The sequence below is a fragment of the Agelaius tricolor genome, unplaced genomic scaffold, assembly GCF_023055355.1.
Source record: "Agelaius tricolor isolate 1412-34295 unplaced genomic scaffold, bAgeTri1.0.p SCAF_5, whole genome shotgun sequence".
In the NCBI taxonomy this organism is placed as follows: Eukaryota; Metazoa; Chordata; class Aves; order Passeriformes; family Icteridae; genus Agelaius; species Agelaius tricolor.
Genome location: NW_027269265.1, coordinates 4793166 through 4810726, shown reverse-complemented (window position 1 = coordinate 4810726; position 17561 = coordinate 4793166). Strand labels below are relative to the sequence as shown.

General features: G+C 45.5%; 1 protein-coding gene across 2 annotated transcripts in view; it reads left to right on the top strand.

The window, feature by feature from the left end:
• The window catches only part of ARMH4 (armadillo like helical domain containing 4), a 61271-nt gene that overhangs the window by 11062 nt on the left and 32648 nt on the right, over positions 1-17561 (top strand). For both annotated transcript variants that reach the window (XM_071426180.1, XM_071426179.1), the window contains exon 5: positions 11429-11683. In XM_071426180.1, coding sequence (XP_071282281.1) covers positions 11429-11683 — 255 coding nt within the window. The remainder of the gene's footprint in view (positions 1-11428; positions 11684-17561) is intronic.

Genomic DNA, 17561 nt, shown 5'->3' with positions numbered 1-17561 from the left:
CTTTAGAAGCCTGGGTTTCTGCATGGGAAGATAAGAGGGATTTCAGTTTCAGCTGAGCATTGGTCTCTCTCAATTTAATGAGACCTTCTGCACAGGCATTTTAAAAAAAATCTTTCTGCTCCAGTACAGGACTGATGCAACTTTCTTGGATTCCCTCTGCACTCTGCTTTCTCTGCTCCAGGCTCCTCTAAAGGCAGATATGGGCTGTAGCTGAAGACTTAAGTGGAATTCTGGGTTTCTTGGCTCTGTTCTCCAAGGGACATAGGGTTCTTTTGACAACTGGCACAGCTCTTGTGGTCTAAATCTCTTCTGCTCAGCCCAGACCTCTGTGCAGGGAGCCAGAAGGTTCCCTGGTGCTGGGGAAGATGAATCCACATCTTGTAAAATGGGACAATTACAATTATCATTTGGGGAAAGGCTTTCTGCCTGGGGATGGTGCTGCCCCAGTTAAGCACAAAGGAACATTTTTGAGCTACAACTCTGCTCTCTCAACAATTTTTTTTGCTTAAAGGCATTTGGGGGGGTATCACATCCTCATGGTGGAGTGGCATTTGGAAGCTTAGCTCCTAAAATTACAGTTCCTGCTGTTTACTCTCAGAATATCTTGATGCTGCCAGATCCAAGATGTTTGGGGGTGCTTTCCTTTAAAGCTACATGGAGCTCCAGCCCAGGACACTCAGGTTTCTGGGGGATGCTGTTGCAGGCACATGATTGGGTGCCTAATGAGGGCTCTTGGCCCTTTGGGGAGAGGCTCACTGTTGGAAGAAGTGCAAGGAGCTGAGTGAGCTCTGCTGCCTTCAGTGGGGTCCTGCTGACTTGCCTCACTGAAGGCCTGGCTCATCATTAAATACAAACCCCTGCTGCTCAGCTCCCTCTGGTTTCTTGGGGACCATCTGTGCCAAACTGCCTGTGGTTAATTGCATCTGTGTATTCACCTACCTGGCTTGGATGCAAAAGTGTTTTAAAAATCAAATTGCACAGGCAAAATGGAAATATGTCTAGAGGAGCTTATCCTCCACTCTGGTGGACTCTGGAGGGATGAGCTGGGTAACAAATTTCCTCCTGCCTTGACTCCTTGGTGAGCTTGGTTCTACTTTGCCCTTCCTAGTCAGAGAAATCCTGTAAAGGGATTATAGGATATGGGGACAGGACACAGCAGAGGATAAGCTTGTCTGGGGGAATTGATTGGGTTTTGTCTCTGTGCCTAGAGTTTGTATGTCTCTCTAGCAAGCTGAGCACTGCAGCTTTCTCTGTAGGGCTTCTGGGTACAAAGAGCTACTGGTGTTGAGTTTGTGAGGTCTGCAGGACAAGGTGAAGAGATGAGAATCTGACTCCATGTTCTCAGAAGGCTGATTTATTATTTTATGATATTATATTAAAGAATGCTATCCTAAAACTATGCTAAAGAAAAAGATACAGACAGAAGGCTTAACAAGAATGAGAATGAAAACTTGTGACTGACTCCTCAGTCTGACACAGCTGCTGGTGATTGGTCATTAAGTAAAAACAATTCACATGGAACCAATCAAACAATGACCAGTGGGTAAACAATCTCCAGACCACATTCCAAAGCAGCAAACACAGGAGAAGCAATCAGATAATTATTGTTTTCATTCTTTCCTGAGGCTTCTCAGCTTCCCAGGAGAAGAAATCCTGGCAAAGGGATTTTTCAGAAAGTATGACAGTGACACTACTGGCTCAGCTGGCTTAGGACCACTATGGGAGCCTCCCAACACACTTCAAAGAGTGACTTTTTGGAAAGAAACCAGCTTGGGTCCTGTGCTGTAACATCTGCCATGGTGTTGGCAGAGGTGGCTGCACATCCCCAGTGTGGCAGGTGGGACTTTCTGAGGTGGCAGGACCCGTGCCATGCTCCATCTTCTGCAGAATCTGTGCAGTTTCCAGCTGCAACCTCCTGATGGAGCTCACCAGGCTCTGGTGCTGTCACTGTGGGTGAGGCTGAGTCTGTATCTGGCCCTGCAGACTCAAGATTTGGTTCTCTTGAGTGTCACCCCCCTGCCTGGATAGCAGAGAACTGTGGCACCACAGAGTGGGTTGGGATGGAAGTGACCTCAAAGACCTTCTCATTCCAAGCCCCTGCCATGGCAGGGACACCTTCCACTACCCCAGGCTGCTCCAAGCCCTGTCCAGCCTGGCCTTGGGCACTGCCAGGGATCCAGGGGCAGCCCCAGCTCCTCTGGGCACCTGTGCCAGGATCTCACACCCTCCCAGGGAACAATTCCCTCTGATCCCTTGCTGGGAGTGAGCTGCTCCCACAGCTCAGGGGTCAGGAGAGCTGCAGGAGGCTGTGGAGGGTGCTCAGAGCTCTGATTGAAGCAGGAGCTGCTGTGCCTGTTGTGTGGTGGCAGGAGAGCCAACAGCTCTGAAAATGGCAACTTAAAATCAGTTGCTCCAGAGGAGGAGGCTTTAACCAAGTAGCTCTTGAGTGTGGAGTGTTCCCAATTAATTAGGATGGCTCTCAGCTGGCAGAATTTGGAGTTTCATGTGCATTTGCAGCCTGCTGTGAGCTATTTTGTGTACCACAGAACAGCTTAGGTTGGGAAAAATCTTCAAGGCTGAGTCCAACTTTTGACCAAACACCTCTGTGTCAACCAGACCACATCCAGTCTTTTCTTAAACACCTCCAGCCATGGTGACTCCACCACTTGCCCTGGGCAGCCCCTTCCAATGTTTAATCACCTTTTCTGTGAAGAAATGCCTCCTGAATACTTCAGAACTTGTTGCCATTTACATCAATTTATAAAGGATGCTTCAACTCCCCATTTTTCTTTTGATCTGTGGCACAGTACAAGGAACCTTCTTTTTTTTTTTTTTTTTTATCCTTTTTTGGATGTGAAGGGTATTTTTCCCAGAAATTAGGGCTCTGAAGGGGATTGTTATTTGAACCTTGACTGGATGGATTAAGATCTGCCTCATTAAATCTCTACAACCCTGTTAAAAATTTAAATTAGGATGCAGAGGTGTAAATAAAACAGGCACTTAACCCAGCATGGTTAACTAGCCTGATATTATAGTTCCTCACCAGCTCTTTGGCTATCAATTAAATTGGCAAGGAGCAGAAGGTTTAGAGCACGTGCAGAATGAATTATTAAATGGTTTTGGTACACACTTCCCTCTTGCATCTTGTTTATTGCTCCCACTGAAATGGGAACTGCTCTCTGTTGACCTCTATCTTCTTCACAGCAGGTGCTGGCTCATCCCTCCTTTTCCTCTGTAGCAAAAAATGGTGAAAAAAGTGACTATTTTTTGTATCAAACTCAACTTTTTTCTTTCCTCCTCTCTCTTCTGGAAGTGTTTGATACAGACATGCACAGTTTTACTGTACAGCCTCAGCCTCACTCTGCTCATGGGCAAGAATTCCTTCCTAATCTCCAATCTAACCCTGCCCTCTGTCAGCTTGGAGCCATCCCTCTTGTCCTGTCATGCACTGGTCCCAATTCCTCTCCAGCTCTCTGGGACCCCTTTTAGGCACTGGAAGTGTCCCTGAGGTCTTCCTGGAGCCTTCCCTTCTCCATGCTCTCTGTTCCTTGTGATGTTCTGCCACTCTTCTGCCTCCAGCAGGTATTTCTTAGTCTGCCCCACCTTGATCCTGTTCTGACCAAGCTTTATTTGAATTTTGAACTGTATTAGATGTTTCTAATACAGTTTTAGATGTTTAGATTTGTCCCCAAAAAAATGAGAGTTCACTTAAATATCACTTCAATGTTGTAGCTTTCCCATGGTTACCTCCAAGCTTGGACAAAAATAACAGATAAACCCCCCCAGCTGCTATTATTGCATTGTAATTGGGCTGTGTGAGTGAAGGTTTTTAATGAGTTTCTGTTTGTTTTAATCTGAGGATTAAGCAGTTTGCCCTCCTGGCCCAAGGGAGGTGGGTGTAGATAAGCAGGAATGTTTTCTGCTGGAGCTGCTCATGCCTGGGGTTCCTCAGCAGCTGGGAGAATGTTGCTCATGGGGCTTTTGGGGAGCTTTTGGGATGCTGCAGGAAGGGGACCAGGATGGGGAAGGAGCAGGAGATTAGACTACAAATGAGCTGAGTGGACTCAGTCCTGTTCCCTTTGGCTCCTCTTATTCCTCACAGGATCTGAGTTAACACCTGGGGTCTGTAGCCCATAATAACAGACCTGCTCCCCACTATGCATCATCTGTGATGGTCCAGGCTGGGTTTGTCTAGAAAATAAACCTGAAATTAAATGTTTTCTTAACTCTTGGCCTGTTGGTTGCTCTGTTCCCAGGCAATGGGGTTGAATTGAATGCTTCTGGAAGAAAACACCAACAGCTTTTTCCAATGAAAATGGAATTTCTGTCTCTGCTGGTGTTTTTTGTGGTTGGTTTTTTTTTTTGGTTGTTTGGGGCCTTTTTTTGTGGTTTAGAAAAAAAAGTCCTATGCCCACAGCCCTTTTCCTGGGGAAGCCTTTTGTTAAGAGATGTTGTAAACTCTTTATCTGCCTTCATCTGTCTTGTTCTGTCCTGTCCACTCACAGTCGTGGTCATTAAATCTGCACTGATTTGACTGCCCCTCACTTGATAAATCACCACTTTCTTGTCTTTATTTTTGTACTGATTGGTCCAACACCTGTACAGCCAGGGGCAGAGGAGGTGTTCTGTAGCAAGCCAGGGAGTGAAATGGTTCTAGCCCATGCAGTGTGTTCTGCAGCATTTTGGGTGTGTTTTTTTCCCCTTTAAAATAGTTTTGTGTTGCTAAACTGAGTCTGTAGCCTGGCTCAGTGTGAGAGCAATTTTGAGGTGAATGCTGCTGGAGATAGTTTGTTTTTGTTTTAGGAGGAAATCCTTAAGGTTGTTTTCTCTTATCCAAATTCAAGTTCTACCAAGGAAGATTTAGCTTGGGTATTAGGGCAAAATTTAATCAGAGACTGGGTGGTGGTGGAGTCACCAGCCCTGGAGGGATCTAAGAGATGTGTGGATGTGGCACTTGGGGACGTGGGTTAGGGTGGCCTTGGCAGTGCTGGGAGAGTGTTGGGCTCAATGATTTGAGAGCTTTTCCACCCTCAATGATTCTGTGATGTGTAAATCTCTTCTATGGGAAGGGTTATGTCCTCCTGCTTTGTGTGTAGGGTCTCACCCACCAGGTTTCCTCCCAACATCCTTTCCCTGTCTCTGTTCAATTGCCCAGATGAAACTTCCCAAAAGATTGCTTTTTCCAGAGCACAGGCAGCACCACATCCTGCAAATCCCTTGGATGGCTTTGCAGTGCAGGTGACTGGGCTTGCAGAACCCATCCCAGGGGGGTTTTACTCTGATTTTTGGCAGAGTTTCTGTGCCTGGGTTGTTGCCCCACCATTGTCGCAGACGTCTTTTGGTGAAAATCCTTTTCTAGGGATTTTTTTTTCCTGAGAAGCTGAGAGGCTTCAGGAACAAAATGTAACCAATGGTTATCTGCTGCTGTGGAATGCAACAGGTGCATCTGGGATTGGTCTCATGTGGTTGTTTGTAATTAATGCCAATCACAGCCCAGCTGGCTCGGACAGAGAGCCTGAGGCAGCTGCCTTTGTTATCATTCTTGTCTTTTCTATTCTTAGCTTAGCCAGCCTTCTGAGATGAAAATTTTCCTTCTGTTCTTTTTAGTATAGTTTTAGTGTAATGTATACCATAAAATAATAAATCAAGCCTTCTGAACATGCAGTCAACATTCTCATCTCCTCCCTCACCTGAAACCCCTGTGAACACCATCACACACCATGGCCCAGCACAGGAGCACTGCTTGGTGAGATCCTCTCCACCTTCCTAGCAGCTCTGTCCTTCCAGGCTGGCAAAGGCTCCTGGCAGCATTTTGGGGCTTGTTGGATGGTGACATTGACTGATCACATGCAGGAAACACATTAATAATAAAAGATTTGTCCTAGAAAGGCCTCCCTGCCTTGACAATCAGCTGGGATCACAAAACCAGTGCAGAAAGTGAAGCTCAGTGGGAGAAAACACTTGGCAGAGGCTCCTTAGTGCCTCTCCCTTCTGCTCTGGCAAGAGATGGGAGCCACAGACCTCCCCATCCCTGATCCTGTTGTTATTTACACAGCATTATTTACATATTTACATGGTGGTATTAGCACACAGGGGTCACCCTGCAGCACTGAACACCACATAAAAACACAGCTTAAACTGGCAAGGATCACTGCAATCCTCTGTGGTACCATTTAGACATCTTCATCCCCTGAGTTTGGTGTGGAGGAGGCTGGGCAGGGAAAGGACAGGGCAAACGACAGCTCCAGGTTTTGTCCTGCAGCTTCTTTTTAGTTTTGGGTTTTAGTGGTTTTGTTTGTTTGTTTGTTGGTTTTTGTTTGGTTTTTTGTTTGGGTTTTTGTTTTTAAAAAGCCAAAAAACCCCATAAAATAAAATATTTTTAATAAACAAATAATTTAAAATTATAATTAATTTATTAAATATATATAATGGATAATTTGTTACATAATTCAATAATATAATTAGATAATATAAAATATCTAATATAATTAGATATTATATAAATTATATAGTTATATTTTATAATTTAATATTATAATATATATAACATAGTATCAAATTTAATTAAATAAATTAAATAATTTTAATTAAATAAATAAAAACAATTTTTAATTTTTTAAAAATTTTTTTGCGTTTTTTTGGTAAATTTCTTTGGGTTTTTGGTGGGGTTTGTTTGGGGTTTTTTTGTGTTTTTTGTTGTTGTTATTTTTTTGTTTGTTTGTTTGGGGTTTTGGTTTTTTTTTGTTTGTTTCTTGGTTTTTTTTATTGCACTTGGAATTCACTTTGTCCCTCTGAGTGAATCTGTCACCTTCCACTGGGAGCCTCTGGCTGCTCAGGGCACAGCAAGAATCTTTCTGCTGCTGTGTGTTCAGCCTGACAGAATGATGCTTTCCTGGCTCTCCTGAGCAATCCAAGTGTTTGCAAACATTAATGGAAAATACCTAAATATAGAAACATCATTCTTCAGTGAAGGTTTCTTCAACTGAAAACCTGCTGTAGCTCCATTGCCTTCAGCAAGGTTATGAGCACAAGTGGCTTCAGCTCCAGCTTCTTCCAAGCCATCACAACCCCAAAAATTGATTTTTGAGGCTTTTACCTGCTGGATGCTGCTGCTTTGCTTCAGATTCCACAAATTGTGGGTTCCTGCTGGGTCAGGGAAATGCCTCACAAGGGAGGAGTGAGGGGTCTCAGCTCTGCCTAAGCCACAGGAATCATTGTGGATGTGTAGTTTTGTGGTGAAAAAGCAAATCCCATCCTCTGGATCTCACCTGTGTCACTACTGGATCCATTCAGAGTCCCTTGATAAAGCCCAGTGGTGGCTGTTTCTATAAATAAAGCTGGAAATCCTCCACAAACTCTGCTTAAAATGTGTTATTTTATCTCAGACTTCTTTCCTTGGGGCTCCCCTACAGCTTCCCCAGGCCACACATGACAGGACAAGGAGAAAGAGCCTCAGGCTGCACCAGGGGAGGTTTAGGTTGGATATTAGGGAAAATGTCCTTAATAAAAGGATGGTCAGGCATTGTGCCAGGCTGCCCAGTCCCCATCCCTGGAGGGGTTTAAAAGATGTGTGGATGTGGCACTTGGGGCTTAGTACAGGATTAATAGTTGGACTCTAATCTCAGAGGGCTTTTCAAACCTAAACCATTCCATGTCACACAAAAATAGTTCACACTGAGCTGCAAATGCACATGGAACTCTGGATTCCTTCTGCATCTGCTGGGCTTTGCACTTTCCCTCCTTGCTGCATTCAGTCTTTCCCAACAGTTTTCTTTCAATCTGCTGCTGAGGCCCTTTGAAGGCCAAAAGGTGCCAGTTTAGGAGGGAAAATGTGACTTTTGTAGAAGTGTGAGGCACAAACCTCCAGCCTAAGCTTTGGCTGTGTGCTGCTCATCTCCATTTCCCACCTTACGGGAGTGCCCAGCCTTCTGCACAGTTGTGCCTCCTCTGCTGAAATCCCAATTTTGGGAAGTTGTGGGGTTTTTTATTTTTTTTTGGAAGTGCAGCTTCCTCCTTGTGACCACCAAGTGGTGCTCTGCACTGCACCTTGCAGCAAGGCAAGCTGTTGGCATTTCAGGATGGGGCTTAAAAAGCTGATTTCAGATGCAGGAATGAGGCAGAGAGGAGAAGGGAGCAAGCTCAGAGCCTTTTCCTTCCCCCTTTGCAGGGGCTGTGCTGCAAGGATCTCATTATTCACAGCTCTCTGCTGTGCCTGCCTGCTGACTGATGAAGCTTGGTGATCATCAGATGTGATAAGTGGTCTCAGAACTTTCAATTTGGGTGTTCAGCTTGGCTGCCAGCAGGCTTTGGAGACAGGGAGATGGCTATCAGTGGCTTCAGCACTCCATCCTGGCAGGTGTGTGTCACTTGGATTGCTAAAAATCACAAGAAGCTTCTCAAACCCTTGTCCCAGAGCAGTTTTTCAGAGATAAAAATCTGTTTTTAAAAAAAGCAGCCTGTTCTCTCTTGGCTGCTTTTCCCACCCAGTCTAGGGCAAAGCTCTGTTCATGTTCCTCTTTGGTGTTCTGGTTGTTCAGAGTGTCTGCTGGTGACTTTTGGGATTGTGCAGCATTTTGGGTGGTTTTTTCCCCTTTAAGATAGTCCTGTGTTGCTAAACTGAGTCTGTAGCTGGGTCAGTGTGAGAGCAATTTTGGGGTGAATGCTGCTGAGATATAGCTTGTTTTTGTTTTAGGTGGAAATGTTTGAAATTAGACAAGAGAAAACAACCTTAAGTTCCACCAGGGAAGATTTAGATTGGGTATTCTAAAACCCTTGTCCCAGAGCAGTTTTTCACAGATAAAAATCTAATGCCTGTTCTCTCTTGGCTGCTTTTCCCACCCAGTCTAGGGAAAAGCTCTGTTCATGTTCCTCTTTGGTGATCTGGTTGTTCAGAGTGTCTGCTGGTGAGTTTTGGGATTGTGCAGCATTTTGGGTGTTTTTTTTCTCCTTTAAAATAGTTTTGTGCTGCTCAACTGAGTCTCTAGCCTGGCTCAGTGTGAGAGCAATTTTGAGCTGAATGCTGCTGAGATAGAGTTTGTTTTTGTTTTAGGTGGAAATGTTTGAAATTAGACAAGAGAAAACAACCTTAAGTTCCACCAGGGAAGATTTAGATTGGGTATTCTAAAACCCTCGTCCCAAAACAGTTTTTTAGAGGTAAAAATCCAATGCCTGTTCTCTCTTGGCTGCTTTTCCCACCCAGTCTAGGGAAAAGCTCTGTTCATGTTCCTCTTTGGTGTTCTGGCTGTTCAGAGTCTCTGCTGGTGAGTTTTGGGATTGTTGATAGCTGTGTTGCTCTCAGCAGAGGGAAAAGACCTACATTCACTTGTCTTTGCAGTGAGCACTCTCCAGGTGCCACTCTCAGCTTCACAGCTGTGTGTTTTGTATGAAAACATGCATTTTGACAGAGAAAATTCTGATTTGATTCTGAATGCTGGGCACATTATAATACAGAAACTGCCTCTAAAGTGCAGTGGGGATTTAAGGGGCTAGCTGCATCCCTGGGAGCTCCATTAGATGCTCTGTGTGGTAGGAATGATCTTTCCAGGCACCGAAGTCAGGCTCTAGCAGGGTGATGCAGCTAAATCCCAGCAGCAGCTCATTTGTATGGAATGCAGGGGCAGGACTGAAAGGCAGCACTGGGATTGTCTTGTCTGGTGAGCTGAGGAAAACATGCAGTGGTTGGGAGCAAATCCTTGAATTCCAGGGCAGGGAGATGCCATGGCACAGCACAGTGGATCAGTGGGTTTGTAACAGGCACTGATTTCTCATATTCCCATCTCATGTGATATCCCAAATTTTGGGAGCCATTTAATCCAGGCTGGATTGCCACCAACCTATAGGAGGTACAGCTACAGCAGAAATATTTGGGTAACAAATATAACAAATAAAGGATTTGGTTAACAAAGGGTGGTTTGTTAGTTTTCAATGCCTGGATGCAGGGTGACTACACCAGGAGGGAATTTTTCTACAGGGCTGAGCAGAGTTGGTGTAAATTAGATAAAAGTGCATAAATACTGTGTTTCAATTCTCAGCCTTGAAAAAGGAACTGTGAGAAATTCAAAGCATGCCATTGTTCCAGATATTATCTTTCCCTGGTGGGTGGCTCCATCAGCAGCTATTAAATAGCTCCAATGCAAATGCTGGCATAGGATGTCCCTGAGACTTTAATAACTATGACTTGGGGAAAAAAAAATACTGTGGGAAGGCTGGCTCTGTATTTGCCCTGCTCTAGACTTCCTTCAGCATCTGCAGCCAGTTGTGGCTGGAAATAGGAAAAACTAGGAAAAAAACCCTTTGGTTTGATCCAGTACAATGGTTCCTGTGTTGCCATTTTAGATCCTAGTGATGAAATATGGCCTAAATATTTATTTTTTTCCTGTGTTAACAGTTTGTGAATAAATGGGTATCTGCTGTAGCAGAGAATTCATGGAATCACAGAATGGTTTTGGTTGAAAGGGACCTTAAAGATCATCTTGTTTCAATCCCCCCTTCCGTGGGCAGGGAGACCTTGCACTGAATTCACAGGAATTTCATCAGAGTCTCATTGATCAGCTCTCCTGTGAAGTGTTGGTTATGCTGCCTTATTTCCAACTCTTCCCAAAGCCAGGTGGGATCAGGCTTGAAGCAACCTGGTCCTGAAAGCAGTGGGAAAGACTCAGTTAAACATAGAACCAACTCATTGTTGCCTCCAAGACTGGAGATCAGGGGAAGAGCTCTCCCTGGAGCTGTGATGGGTTAAGCAGGGAGCTCTGTAGTTACAGAAACCCAGGTGTTGTACACGTGCACAGCCTTGTTTGCACCCTGCTGCTAGGAAGCAAAAACTTACTGCATTTCCCACTAATTTGAGAGTCTGAGACGACATCTCCTTGTTCCCCAGCAAGTTCCACTGGTGATGAGCTCCTCCAGGTGAAGCTCTGTGGGTGTTTTCCTGCCAGAGAACAGGGACAGGTTCCTGCTGTGCTGCTCTGCTCTGGAGGAGCTCAGCCTGGTGCTCACCTGAGAGATCTGTGAACCTTCTGCTTCCCACTCCCAAAGGAACTGTTGTTCAGCTCAGAAATAAAATGATCAGGCACAAGATTTCATTTAAAGCTTTGAACATCAATGTCAAGGAATCAAAACAATTCCGTTTCAAGATTCTGTTTCTCCAGGGTAAAAATTATTTCTGGGTTTGGACTCTTGCACGTTGTGGTGCTGAATTACAGGGAGATGCTGTGGGGCTAAAGTTTCCCCATGCTAAGATGTGAAATCATCTCCTGTGTTTCCAACACGTGAATTACAACTTCAATTTGAACTGCAATTGCATGAACTCTTAACCATGAGGAGAATGTATAGTACCAGCTGCTACCACTGTAGTGTGTCTGCTGACTCTCCTGTGTTGAGGTCTAGTTAAATATGTTCCCTGACATTTCTTTTCTGTCTCTCTGGCCAGAGGGTGAGGAAGAGGAAGAGGATGAAGAGGAGGAGGAGGAAGAAGAAGAGGAGGAAGAGGAAGACGAGGAGGACAAAGACCTGGACCTGATGGATGAAAGCATGGAGGGTGACACGGATCTGCCTGGCTTCACTCTGCCAGGAGAGACCTCCCAGGAGCCCCTGGCTGGCCTGGAAAACCCTGTGGCCCAGCTGGCTGGGGTGTCCTACCAGGTTCCTGACACCATTGAGTGGGAGCAGCAGAACCAGGGTCTGGGTAAGAGAAAAGCCCCTTCCTTCTTCCTCTCCCCTTCACCTCTCCTGCTCTTCACTCTGCACCAGGCATTCCCTCGTGCCAGCCATGGGTTGGCTCTCAGGCTAAACACAGAGCAGGTTCATTCCTGAGGAATCCCAGTTCAGTGACAACTGGTGACACTGGGATGTGTCCCAGGCAGCGTGACCTGACTTGTCATTTTGGGGAAAATATGGATATTCCAATGCTGCTCATTGATTCCCAGAGTTTAGTGTTGTCTTGCTCCAAGGTTGGACAAAAAAACCCCAAAAATCTTCTCAGGTGAGATTCCTGGGCAAATTTCAGTTCCCTTTGCCCAAGATGGGTTGGTGCAGGGATATTTGTCCTTTGGGGACAAAGGAGTTGGGTATTTGCTCATCATCCTCTTTGCTACTTCAGAACATTTGTCTGAGTTTCACTTTTCTGACATTTTAAGAGGTCCATTTATGATCCAGCCTTGGGAAGCTGTGCTGGCAGTGTGAAGACAAACCTGCAAAGCCTCTGTAAAGCTTTACAAAATTTATTCCTGCTGTACATGCAGGCCCTGTGTTTAATGACTGTTGTTATTCCACCTGGGAGTCAGTGTTTGTATGTGTGAAGTTCTTGTGATGCAGGTCAGAGCTGCTGTGGGACAAAGAAGATCTGAGAAAGGAGCTTGTCCAGCCTGGCAAAAGCTCTGGAATAATTTCCCAGCATACTCAATTCCCAAGCCAAGCCCTGTCAAACACAGTGGGAACATTTCAGGTGAATTTGTGGGAGCTGAACCACATCTAGACAGAAGGTCTTTGTGTGTGACTATTGGAGTTAGCTGCTCTTAGAAGCCCATCAAATAAAAAAAAAATCCAAGTCTTTTATATATTGTCCATCATGTACACCCATGTGATTTCTATCACTTCCCCTGAAAGCATAATTCTGATTTTACCTCTGTGATGCTGTTTCCAGCCTGCTTTAGTGATCTTGGCTTCCTTAATTGAATCAAAGATTGTCTTTCAGGATCTGTGTGGGAGGTTTGATTTCCAGACCTCTGTGGGAGGGTTGGCCTTTGAAGGAGAGATTGAGTTTGCAGCAGGACTGATCCCTCCCTGTCACACTAAATCCTGCTTGAAAAGCACTCTGTTGGGTGCTGGCTGTGTCAGGGCTGTCTCACATGTCCTGCTGTCTCCCCAGGAGTTGTGTGAGGGGAATAATTTGTGTCCTTAAGGGTTTCTGGTTGTCTTTGGCAAGCTGGGTGAAAGAGGTGTGTGTGTGGTGCTGTTGTATGTGACAATGTTTGCCATCAGCTGTGGGGTGACAGAGGAGGTTCTGTGCCAGACACAGCTCATGGTTTGTGTCTGGACTGGAGTCACAGCTGCATTTCCAGCTGCTGGAGGAAGAGGCTCAGGGCAGGAGCTGCAGGTCTGGTACAGCAGGCAGGGGAGAAAGCAGTGACCAGGGGCTGGTGCTGTTCCTCTGACCCCTGAAAGGGCTTCTTTGCAGAAGTTTGGGACAAGGAATAAACAGACTAGATGGTACAAGGCAGGATTCTCCCCCCAGCTTATGTTTTATTGACTTCCATGCACATTGGAGGAGCCCCTGTGCAGTGTGAGCTGGGTCAGCATCACAGTGATGGCTCTGAGCCCCTGGAGCACTGGGCAGATGAGGATTTTGGTCTTCCCTGCAAGTCACCAGATCCAAGTGGCTGGGATTGCCTTTTGTTTTTAGGCTGCTGCAGCCAGTACAACACCCATGAGGGAGAGGATGAGGCTGTGGCTGAGCTGAGTTCATTTTTAGGACTTAGGTGGGGCTTTTGTGCAGGGCTGTGCTGGCAAAAAGAGAGGGGACACAGTGGGATCAGCCTCTCTGCTGGTGGCTCACCCCTCTGACTCCAGCAGGCAGACACTTGTGTAAAAAGCCTTTTAATTCTTTTCCTGTCCAGGTGACCTCAGTGGCTCTGTGCCACTGCTCCTGCCCCACCTGCAGTGTGCTGCTGCTCAGCAGTGCTCCTAAGAGAAAGGGAAATTATTTATGTTTCATAGGCACAAAGAAAATGGAGCTAGATGAGGAGATTGGAGCTGAATGATCTTTAAGATCCCTTCCAACCCAAGCCATGCATGATTCTGTGATTCTGTGAAAACCAAGGGCTTGCATGAGCTCACACTGATAACCTAAAACCATGGAAGGAGCTGAACCCAGGGGGTGAGAGCTGATTTCCTGGGAGTGAGGGAGCAATGGCAGCTGCTTCTGCAGGGGTGTAGCCCTTCCCCTCTCCAGCTTGTGCCAGATGAGGATTTCTGCCCTGGTTCCCAGCTCTGGACTCATGGCACACATCAGGCTGCCTCTGTGTCCATACCTGCTCCTGGCTATGGGTTTCTTGATGGAGGGGTTTGGCAGAACAGGAAAGGTGGGGAAAAGCACAAAGTGGGTGGTTAAGAACAGAAGAAATTCCCCCCCAAAACCTGGCAGGAAGCTGGAGGAGCTGCTCCATTGTTCTGCTGGAGCAACTGGAGACACCAGACTCTCTGGAAAAGACTTACTAAGCTTTAGGTCTGCTGGCTGGGCTATTTTTTCTTTGAAACCCTTTTTCTCCAGGTGACTTTCATCTTTGAAGATTCATCTTTGAAGATCCAGTTCTTTTAATTTGGGGACTGCTTTGTAACTGCTGGACATCCCCAGAAGAGCTCAGTGTGTCTCTTCCTTCCCTAGATAGCACTGGGATGTGAAGAATTTCCCTTATTGTGTAAATTAAGCAGGGTTTGGAAGGGGAAGTTGTTCTGTTTCACCTGGGATACAGCACTGGAAAGGGAGACCTGAAGGAAGGTGGCAGCACCCAACAGAGAACAGGGTGAGGGGACAACATCCAAGCACCAAACTTTTACAGCTGGCATTTTCCATTTTTAAAACACTTTGCACACGTGTCTTCCTCCTGGGGATGCTTCTGTCCTCTAGCCTTCAGAAATTTGACATTTAATGCTAAAATCTGTAGTGCAGAGGAGCCCAGAAGTGTTGGAGTAGCTGTTCTCAGGCCAGTTATTATCCAGCCTGCTTGCTCTGATGGCTGACACAAGTGCAGATCCCTGGAGAACGAGGAACTTGATCCACAAAACAGCTTGGCAGAGAAAGAGACAGTTTGGATTTTTGTAGTGGTCAATGAGAAAGCACTGGAGGAACAAAATCATTAAAAATGTCAGTTCTGGGCAGTCAGATGGTCCCACATTAACTCCAGCTGAGCAAAAGCCATTTATTAGTGCCAGTAATGAGACTGACAGTTTCACAGCCCATCAACTGGCTCTCTAACCAGCAATATGAAGACAAAGAGTAAAGCAGAAAATGAGAAAATCTGTGCATTTATAAAACAGAATTTGACTCTCCAAAAGCCATCCTGGCACCCTGCAGCTCTGGGGGAGCAAGGTCTGAATGTGATTTGGGACCTGGTTTCGTGTCACAGGTTGGCAGTGAAGGACAGAGCAGCACATTTGGACCTCTCTGCATTCTCTGTGAGGTGGCTTTGGTGTCTCTGTATTTGTTTCTTGATTTGTGTGTAGGTGGTGTGTGGTGGGCAAACACTGAACACTTGGAGAGCATCAGAGGAACACAAAGACCAGGTGGATAACTTGAATTTTCAGGGAATAAATAAAAATACCTGATCTTCCCCTGCTCCCTCTTTCATGATGCATTACTAGGAGAAGTGCAGTTGGTTGAGGTGGGTTCAAACCTGGTGAACAGTTTATGGTCCTTTAGTTTAGTATAGTTTATGGTTCTCCTGCATTTTAGAGCAGGTGGGCTTCGCTGTGCAGCTCCAAGGAGATCAAACCCCTCTGCTTCTGGTGGTGGTGGCCTCTTCTCCCAGTTCTCAAGAGTGTTTATTCTCTCAGTTCTGTGAGAATTCTTACTTTAACAAGAATGAGCCAAGAGGAAAATGGCCTCAGACTTCCCAGCTATTTCCTGATGCCTTAGTGCTGCCTGTCCTCCCCATCCCAAGGGGAATAACTCCTGCTCTCCACAGTAGGTAACAGCAGGACATCTAGAGCAGATCTAGAGCAAATTTAAGCCTTTATTTTTACCCCACTGGGGCATGCAGTAGTTTGCTTTGTGCATTTAAAATGTATGGAGTTGGTGATTTATTCTTTCTCCATTTTAGGGTCCACTTGATGTAATTTTTCCATGTTTGCTAACTTGGCTTTGCACCTTTGTCTTCATCAACCTGCAGTTCCATATTACACCTGAATTTACTCTCTGTGGTGGCTTGTGTGTATGCTAGGTGCTATTTTTTATTTTTTATTTTTACCTAAATTAATTTTTGTCCAGGTCTGCCTTTCTTTAGCTGAGCCATTGGGGTGTTCTTTGCACCCACCTGTTCATGGCAATTCCACATTACAGGGTTGCAGCTTGTGAGAAGGTGCCTGGTTCCACAGCATTTGTTTTTTGATTTCCATCTGCCCATGCAGGAATTGTATACAGGGGAGTTTGGACCATCCCTGTGGATAGGATTTAGAGATTAAACAAAAAAAAACCCAAACTAACAAACAGCAATTTAGGAAGAAGTTATGAAGTGTGACAATATAATCCTCAACGTGTAGTTTCCAAAATAGAAACCATGTCTGTGTTTCATGTACTTCTGTGGGTAGGACATTAGTTCTCACTATAATGGAAGGTTGTATAACTCTCAGGTAATGACAAGGCACTTGCATAATAAACACACTTCTGGAATCTGAATTTTTATATATTTTTTTATATAATGGATAAAAAATATTTGCAGCTCTGAGCAGCTCCTTACAGAGAAAATAGCTCTCATTGTATTGCAGATCTGTGGTCACAAATTACACTGCATAAACCATATAACAGATGCCTCTGGTTAATGATGGGGAGGCAGAGGAGCAGAAGGACAGCAGTGGAAGATGATGAATGTTCAAAATGTCGTTTTTTACAGGAAGATAGGATTAATGCTTTTATGGGCAAAAATAACCAGCATTAGGAAGGCAGGAGCTGAGACTCAGAAATTAGTAATATGTTCTTTAATTGCTGCCCCAAATGGATCTATTTTAAGTACTCTTACAGCTCGTGGCATTGGAACATTGGAGTGCCTTTTAATCTTTAATGCATTTATCTCCTTAATCACCCTGGGAAGGCTCATCTGTGCTTTAAAGGTGGTGAGGAAACCACAGAGAGGCCCAGTGACCCCTCTGGTTTCACAAGGGAGCCTTTGCAGAGTGGGGATTTGAAGGAGGGGAATGAAATGAGTGCTTGGGCATTGCCTTTCCCTTCTGGAGGCAGGATGTGCACACCTGCATTTCTCCCTGGAATGGACACTCAGAGCTCCCTCCTGCCAGTCCATAGGAATCCCAGGTGGGAGAGGCTGGCAGGAGCCAGGATGAGGAATGTAACCAGCAAATTTTCCTTTCCCCCATGCTCCAAGTGCTGCTGCCTGCAGCAATCCTGCCCTCTGCTCAGGTATTAATAGGAGTTCTGTGGCCAGGCAGGGCCTGGGTTCCACATGGCTGCAGACAGAAATGAGCAGTCTCAGGAGCAGAGATTATTCTTCCTGTCTTTCTGGGTGCTCCAAATAATTTATACAGTTCCATATGTTCCTTGCTAGCTCCCCTTCCCTCTCCCAAGCAGCAGGGAAGCTCCCACCATCAATCTGTGCCTAACTCAGGTTTCTGTCCCTTGTGAGGGATGTGCACTCCACTTGGAATTGCTTCTGCTTTACTTAAGAGATTGCTCATGGTTGCATCTTAGTCCTGGAGCAGACTCATATTTAATCAGGTTTGTCTTGTCCAGGGGAATTCTGCATGCTGTCTGTGAGCAGTGGTGATCCTCTCTGCCAGCTCAGGGTGACATTTGCTGTTACAACAGCAGAGCAGCTCCCAGGAGGGGACAATTCACA